Source organism: Cibotium barometz, chromosome 57 (assembly GCF_041138505.1).
Source record: "Cibotium barometz isolate CiBa-2024 chromosome 57, ASM4113850v1, whole genome shotgun sequence".
In the NCBI taxonomy this organism is placed as follows: Eukaryota; Viridiplantae; Streptophyta; class Polypodiopsida; order Cyatheales; family Cibotiaceae; genus Cibotium; species Cibotium barometz.
This window is the reverse complement of record NC_141102.1, coordinates 14,624,715-14,633,024: the sequence shown is the minus strand read 5'-3', so window position 1 is coordinate 14,633,024 and position 8,310 is coordinate 14,624,715. Positions and strand designations below refer to the sequence as shown.

The window sequence follows — 8,310 nt, the reverse complement described above, 5'->3', positions numbered from 1 at the left end:
CTTAGCTGGATTGTGTCGAAAGGACGTATAATAATTAATATATTGTACTATCGTGAGCAGTGGGGCTGCGCCGCTGCGAAGAAAAATGGCAACGAGGGTGGCAGCCAGCTGCGGGAAGCGCATGTATTAAATGGAGAATAAAAAATAACAAATAATGAGAATTCACCGTGTCGGGGACAGTCATTACTATTCGAAAACGGCACGTTTAATCGTTAATAAAATAATGAATCGAGGTGAATCATCGACAAGAATCATTAAGAAAAGGATTTGAAGTTATTCGGAGAAAATAAAAAGAAAAAGATTTAATTGAGGGGGGACGGGATTGGACGGGGTTTAGGTCGGTCGGGCGTGTACGCTTGCGGGCGCGCGGTGGACCAAAAAGGGGACGGAACATAAAAGAAAAAGAAAAAGCTCTAAAAAGGTAGAGATTCGGGATTATACGAACGGATAACGGGCGGCGGTAAAAAGGCCCGGTAAAAGATGTTTTGCTATACGGTTTCTCACACTGTCCGGATCCGAGAGACGTGGCGCTCAATGTACGGTGAGTGGTATGCAAAATAGTCCAAACTTTTGGTTGACTTAGTAAAATTTCCGAGAACCGGCATTCGCATCGATTCTTTGAGGTTGGTGAGTGCGTGCGTGTTATAAGGGGTTGAAATGGTGCATAACGCCATTGCTCTCATCCAGCGTAGTCTATCATTAGTGTAAGGTTTATCACATCGTAAATTTGATATATTCAGCAGCCAGGCAGACGGCTACGGGGCTTCTCTTCTGACCACGTCTTCTTGCTGCTCTCGCGATCGCTCTTGGTGCGTTTTCCCTTTGTTTTAAGCTTCTGTTTGCGAGTTATATTAAAGTAGGGCTCGGCTGATCCTCTTGTCTTGCCAGCCCATGCTCTTGCAGCACCAACCGAGATCCTTGAATTTCTTATTGCTCCGAATCACGGCCTTCTGATCTTGCATGCGGTACTCGCGTTCACTTCCCACCCACTCATTTTATCCTCTCTCTTTTGTATAATTCTCTCTCTCTCTCTCTCTCTCTCTCTCTCTCTCTCACACACACACACACACCCTCCTCGAGAGATCAACGGCAATAACAGCAAAGAAGCGGAGGTTGGGCTGTCTGCTTCTTCAGTACAAAGGCACCTCCCTCTCTCTCTTTTCTCACCACACCACGCCATCTCCACCTGCAGCACACGCTTGCCGCAGCTGTTAACAATAATAACATCCTCTACAAGATAAAACAAAGACCCGCGTTGCCCTTGCCGCTCCACGTCTCATCAACAAATAGAAACAAAAGAAGGCCTTTCTAGCCCATCCCCACCCCCCTCTGCATTGGAACTCTCATCGTAAAGTGCTAGCGCAGCTTCGAAAAGCTCTTGCCAGCCAGATTTTGGATCCTTCCTGCAGATTTGAAAGAGAACACACACAGCAAGAGAGGGAAAAAAAAAGTAAGTCTCGCTCTCAAACCTTAGCTGTTGCGTTGCATACCCTTTATATATCAATCCCACACGCTCTCTCAATCATCATCTCTCTCTCTCTCACACGCGCACACACACACACACTCAATCGCTCCATGAGCCAGCTTCTCTTTCGAGACTGGTGGCAAATCGCTTGTTAACTGTTTGTTTCTTTCCATCTCCTTATATCAATCAATTCTCTCTACATAACCCTTCATTGCGTATTCCTAAGTACTTGCTTTTGCGTTAATTACGTATTCCTAAGTACTTGCTTTTGCCTTCACTAGACTGCCTTCAAATCGCATATCGCCAGTCTTCATTTAGTTATCAAGGAATCTACATGAGCTTTGTTACTAAGGTTTTGAGAAGCTTATATACTAAGGTCAGAGATTTAATCACATTTCAGGAAAGGTCTTCTTTGGGCCATGTTGCATTCTGCACACAAGTCTACCACAATCGGATTGCAAACCTCCAGTTTCTTCAATGGCGCTGTGACTGGTGGAGCCGTCCGATCAAGCCAGATTGCCGTCAGAAGCAGACAGAAAAGCTTTGTATCGCTCAGGGCGGCAGCCACAACCTCTTCACAGCACAGACAGCTTGGCGTGAAGAGCGCCAGAAGTGCTGCTAGACTTGCAAAGACTACCGCGCCGCCTGCAAAGCCAGTCCTAGCCAGCACAAACTCGCCGCCTCAGCCCGCCCCCTTTGACGGGTCCAACAAGAGCCAGCTCACGATTACCGCCCTCGTGACCGTCAAGCGCAAGCGTAACCCCAGCCCGCAAGAAAGGCTGGTTGATCACGTTGACTCCATTTCAGACTCGGTCGGACAAAAAGTCGTCCTTCAACTCGTCAGCGCTGAGGTCGACCAACGTAAGTGCATTGCGTTAACCCCTCATTCCTAGAATATGCATTCATTATGATTAGTATTTCCACATTTGCTCTAATTAGTGATTGCCATCATCAAGGAAATCGTAGAATGCATTCATTCGCTTCATGATCATCATTGTAGTTAGGCCACGCTAACCTTCAGTGATAATGGCCCATTAATCAACCCATTAAGATGAGCTTAATTGCTAAAATGACATTGCTTATGATACAGAAACCGGAGTTGGGAAACGGAGCAGCAAAGCTGTGTTGAAGAATTGGTCTGAGAAGGCACGGATTGTTGCTGACAAGGTCCAATACACTGCAGAGTTCAAAATTCCCAAAGGTTTTGGTATCCCGGGGGCAATCACAATAGTTAACAATCATCAGAATGAGTTCTTTGTGGAGACAATTGCTCTACAGGGGCTGCCCACTGGCAAAGCCTATTTCTCATGCTACTCTTGGGTGCAACCAAGCTTCACAAACCCTCAAGAAAGAGTTTTCTTCAGTAATCAGGTGCTCTTGCCTTCACAAACTCCTGCTGGTTTGAAGGATTTGAGAGAGCAAGGCAAGGCCTCCTTCAGAGGCAATGGCAAAGGCTCTAGAAAAGCTTCAGATAGAATCTATGACTATGCTGTCTATAATGATATTGGCAACCCAGACAAGAGTAAAGATCTCTCTAGACCAACTCTGGGTGCCAATGACAAGCTTCAATACCCCCGGCGTTGCAGAACAGGCAGATTGCCCACCAAAGCAGGTTGGGCTTCACTCTTAATCACTCAAATTTGTTGATAAACTTCACTAATCTTGCCATATTAGCAATGGCTAGTCATCTTATACATCCGTAGTCACCTCAATGCTGCTTCTTGCCTTCTCTGTGAATCACTAATCTTGCAACAATAGCATATTAGAAATGGCTAATCATCCTAATATATCCCCCATTGTAGAATTAGCCTACTTCATTATTTGACAGAGCTTGATTTTTGTGCTCATTTTGCAGATGCCAATGCTGAGAGTCCCTTAGAAATGGGGACTAATTATTATGTTCCTAGAGATGAAGCCTTTGAGCAAGTCAAGCAAGAGACCTTCATTGGCAACTCTCTGAAGGGTGTTATACACCAGCTGGTGCCCTCTTTGAGCAACAACCTTAAAGAAGGCCATGATGAGTTTCAAAGTTTTCATGACATTGATAAACTATACCAAGAAGGCATCAAATTAAGAAATTTTGAGCTTGATCATGAGTTTCTCAAAAGCCTGCCTATATCTCAGATCGCTAAGAAACTGCAAGACTCAGCTAATCAAGTCTCTAATCTCCTCCAGTATGACCAACCAGCCATCCTCTCAAGTAAGTTATTAAGGCTATAATGTGGTCACCTTAATGCTCATTAAGTTAAAGGTCAGGTGGTTTTGCTCCTGTTTCAATTGGATGCTATGTTGTGACTGACCTTGTTTGCATCAATTCTTGCAGAGGATCGATTTGCATGGCTGCGAGATGACGAATTCGGCCGACAAGTTCTTGCTGGGGCAAATCCAGTGCACATCCAAAGATTGCAGGTTAACACCTAGGATTGACTCTTGTCATTGTTTTAAAAATTTACGCAGCATGGCACAATTCATCTGCTTAAACTAAACAAATGCATTAGTATCAAGGATTGCAATGATTTTAACTAATCAAAATGTTTTTTTCTTTTTGTGAAATGCAGGAGTTTCCTCCAAAGAGTGGTCTGGATCCTGAGGTGTATGGCTCTCCCATATCTGCAATCAAATCCGAGCATTTGGCTGGGCGTTTGGAAGGCCTGAGTGTAGAAGAGGTAATAATTAAAACCACTATATAATGTGTGGTGGATTTCGGTTTGCTGCCCAGAATTCAGAATTCAAAATTTCAAAAAATATGAACGTTGGGTTTAATTATTATTATTATTTCTCTCTTATCTCAGGCCATTAAAGAAGGGAGGCTCTTCATGCTAGATTACCACGATGCCTACATGCCTTTTGTTAACAAGGTGAACGCATTAGAGGGTCGTAAAATGTACGCTTCAAGGACGATCCTCTTTTACACTGGGGCGGGCACGCTCATGCCCGTGGCCATCGAGCTCAGCCTGCCGCCAACTTCAAAAGGAGGCGTGGGCAGCCAACGCGTTTTCACACCTGGCCACGATGCCTCCACCTACTGGAAGTGGCAGCTGGCGAAGGCTCACGTGAGCTCCAACGATGCAGGGTTCCACCAGTTGGTCAATCACTGGTGAGTTAATCCCAAATGCTTGATGAGGTTTAATTAGGCTACTTTAAATGGCTAAGCGAATGCTAATGCGTTAGATTAATCTAATTGGGGCGATTAAATATGGTGCAGGTTAAGGAGTCATGCGGCAGTGGAGCCTTATGTGATAGCCAGCCACAGGCAGCTGAGCAGCATGCATCCCGTGTTCAAACTGCTGCAGCCCCATTTCCGATACACATTGGAAATCAACGCGTCCGCCCGCCAGCTGCTAATCAACGCGGACGGGGTCATCGAGAACTGTTTCACACCAGGCCCCTACTCCTTGGAAATCAGCTCCGCCGCCTACTCCTCCATGTGGAGATTCGACCAAGAAAGCTTGCCAGCTGACCTCCTCAAAAGGTTTGAAATTAATTTCCTTGGCCCGTTTTTTTAAATAAATAAATAAATTCTCCCAAATTTAACGAACACCAGTTCATCAAATTTCCCTCCCTCCTCAATTTCTAAACAATGCCCTACTCTATAGATTACATTATTTATTGCAACAAGTTTAGAGTTTATTTATTCCAACGAGTTTAGAGTATATTACTTTCTTTCAACAAGGGCATATTACTTTCTTAATGTTAAACTTTTATTATTATTATTTTGTGAATTAGTGCTTGATGTGATATAAATATTGCTTCTTAATGTCAAACTTGGATCCCATTCCATTGCCACCCACCCTTTTGTACTTGAACCTACATGCATGGCCTCAGAGTCAAGTAGAAGGCAAAATCTCGTCGTCGCCTCTCCCATGGTGACAGGGATTCTCCCTTATCCAAACCTCATGGGCATGGCTTGATGATGGGGGCAAAGAATATGTCTCTAAATGCCCTAAGTCCAAGCTTGAATTTTTCAATGTCTCCTTTTCCTCAAGAGGACATATGACTTTTTCTTGTCAACTTACTTTTGGTTAGTCATGACTTTTGTGTGTCAAAGTGGAATGGGCTTGAGTTTTTTTTAGGTCTAAAGGCTCCCCACACGTCTTGGACCTGACATCAATTTGTCAAGGTCTAAGGTCTAAAGTCTAAAGGGAAAAAGGCTTCCATTTTTTTAAATTTATAATGAATGACTTACAAGGCTTTAATTAATATGCGCCCATAACGTTTTTAGGGTTGTACATTAATTAATTATTGAGTAATAGCGGATTAACTTTATAATTAACTTACAATGCTGTAATTAATATATAATATAATAATTGACTTAAGAAGGATTTCATTTGCGTGTCTTTTTCAAGGTGGAATTGATCCGAGAAATTTTCTGAGGTTGTGACTAAATTAAAATTCTCTTTTTGTGTGTTTGCGTGGGAACAGGGGGATGGCAGTAGAAGATGCAAGCCAGCCAAACGGTATAAAGCTGGTGATCCAGGACTACCCCTATGCAGCAGATGGCATGCTGATGTGGAACTCCATAAAGTCATGGGTGGATGAGTACGTGTCACTTTATTACACGGATGCCAAGTCAATTGAGGATGACGTGGAGATTCAAGCATGGTGGGAAGAGATCAAAAACAAGGGGCACGAAGACAAGAAAGATGAGCCATGGTGGCCTCACCTCCACACACCAGAGGACCTCAAAAGCATATTAACCACTATGATATGGATAGTATCAGGGTTCCATGCAGCTGTTAACTTTGGGCAATATGCCTATGGTGGCTATGTCCCCAATAGACCATGCATGACCAGAAGGCTCATCCCTGAAGAGGGTACCCCTGCCCACCTCGAATTCTCGCAAAACCCCGAAAAGTTCTTCTTGTCCACCATCCCTAACCAGCTCCAAGCCACCACCACCATGGCCATTGTGGACACCCTGAGTTCACACTCGCCCGACGAGGAGTACCTCGGCCAGCGCGCCCAAACCAACTGGACCAATGACAGCAGAGCCATTGAGGCTTTCAAGAGGTTCTCTGCCAGCATGGATGGAATAGAGAAGATGATCAGCCAGAGGAATCAGGACCCTTCGCTGAAGAACAGAAGTGGGGCTGGGGTCCTACCCTATGAGCTGCTGGTGCCTACCTCAGGCCCTGGTAAAACTGGCAGGGGTGTCCCAAACAGTATTTCTATTTAGGTGTTTGGGTCCATTTGATGAGCACTTTTCACACGCCCTTACAGGAAGATGGTCCACCGTCACGAGCAATCCGCCCGGGCGCCTAACAAAGTTTCACATCTTGGCCAATTCCACCATCCCATCCAAGTGTGTAAAGAAATGAAAGATGTGTGAATCTGATGATGTGCAGAAGTCAGCAAGAGGTACAGAAGTTTGGTTGGCTTTCACATTTGGCCTCCAAAGAAACAGGAAGAGAGGAGGTCAGGAGGGTACAGAGTACAGTGTACACATTCTCAAGCGTGGGGTTTGCTTTCACATGTGGCCTTCAAAGAGGTAAAGGGGTGAGAAAAGACTGGACCAATTTTGTAATGTTAGCCCAGGACTTGCTGAGCCAGTCAACTCCAGCACCAAAACAGACCACACACGCCGCTGCAGCCAGCTGGAAACACCTGTTCGATAGACTTCCAGCTGGCTGTTGTATAATCCAACCCCCAACATTAATTTTTTCCCTTTTTTTTTTGGGGTGGATAGAAGCCGCGCACCCGGCAGATCCACCCTAGTACCTACCTCGAAAATATTCATTATTTATACCCATGTAATAACTTAACCCTCACCTTTTTGTAAAGAGAAGATAAAACATTGCAATCCACCCTAGTACCTACGTCGAAAATATTCATTATTTATACCCATGTAATAACTTAACCCTTCCCTTTTTGTAAAGAGAAGATAAAACATTGCAAATAAATAATCAAATCAAAACTATTCTTTTTATTTTGATATCTACTTCAAAAAAGTTTAACTTGTACTTTACTTGTATATTCCAAACAAAAAACTTGAGCTTGTAAAAACTGGGTGAAGGATTGTCCTTTACTTAAAAGGATTGATATTTTTCATTTGAAAAAAATTAATCCCTTGATATTTTTCATTAATTTTTTTTAAATCCCTATCATAGCTTACGTTGATTTATGCTTATATGCACAGAGTACTTGTAGCTACCTTTTTAAAAGTTTCTTATATGCTTAGAATGCTTTGGTAGCGCCCATGCTCCCTATGTGGAGATACTCACTGGGTTACAATCTACCCTAGTGGCATCTAATTTCAATACTTCCTTTGGCAACCAAAAAAACTGTACAACTTTGGTGAATTTACTTGTAAAAAACACAAAGAGAGAGAGAGAGAGAGAGAGAGAGAGAGAGAGAGAGAGAGAAAGATAGCCTATTAGTAATGTAAAGTGAGTATAATTAAAGGGCTTTGCCTGTCATGAGGCAATACTTAACATTAATGGAAGATGTCATGTGAGTGTAATGAAGGTACTTTACATATCATTGGCAAGATTAAACATTAAGAGAACTACAGTACTTCAAATTGAACCAAAGCAGTACTTAAAATTGAACCAAAGCAATACATCACTTCACTTACTAATTTATGCCATGCCATTGTTCTAAAAGTGCCATCTCATTTACTTTACAAGAAAAAGATGCATTACCTTAGTTTTAAAATAAGATATCACTTTCAATTTGTGTAGCTTTGCTCTTGTGAAGACTAAGCATGAGCAAGCAATGGGTTCATGAATAGGGAGAGAGATCCCAAGAGTTCCCAAAGGATAACCTCTAGTTTTTTGGAAAAGATGTGCAAGGCAACTTAAGCTCTCTTACTTTTATATGGATGAGTCGCAAAATGCGCAGGGCTG

The 8,310-nt window shown here is 43.2% G+C and overlaps 1 protein-coding gene across 4 annotated transcripts; it reads left to right on the top strand.

Annotated features, from left to right (window-relative positions):
- Nucleotides 1-634: 634 nt before the first annotated feature.
- Nucleotides 635-7,395, top strand: LOC147606470 (linoleate 13S-lipoxygenase 3-1, chloroplastic-like). Of its 4 annotated transcripts, XM_086791794.1 has the most exons (10): nucleotides 636-809; nucleotides 889-1,450; nucleotides 1,866-2,326; nucleotides 2,556-3,077; nucleotides 3,321-3,665; nucleotides 3,789-3,874; nucleotides 4,024-4,131; nucleotides 4,258-4,562; nucleotides 4,671-4,937; nucleotides 5,888-7,395. In XM_086791794.1, exons 3-10 carry the CDS (start codon nucleotides 1,885-1,887, stop codon nucleotides 6,639-6,641), a joined length of 2,829 nt encoding a protein of 942 aa, XP_086647920.1. In that variant the 5' UTR covers nucleotides 636-809; nucleotides 889-1,450; nucleotides 1,866-1,884; the 3' UTR covers nucleotides 6,642-7,395. The 4 variants fall into 4 exon arrangements, with proteins under 4 accessions (XP_086647919.1, XP_086647920.1, XP_086647921.1 ...); XM_086791793.1 differs by having other exon boundaries at nucleotides 635-1,454; XM_086791795.1 differs by lacking the exon at nucleotides 889-1,450.
- The last annotated feature ends 915 nt before the right edge of the window (nucleotides 7,396-8,310 follow it).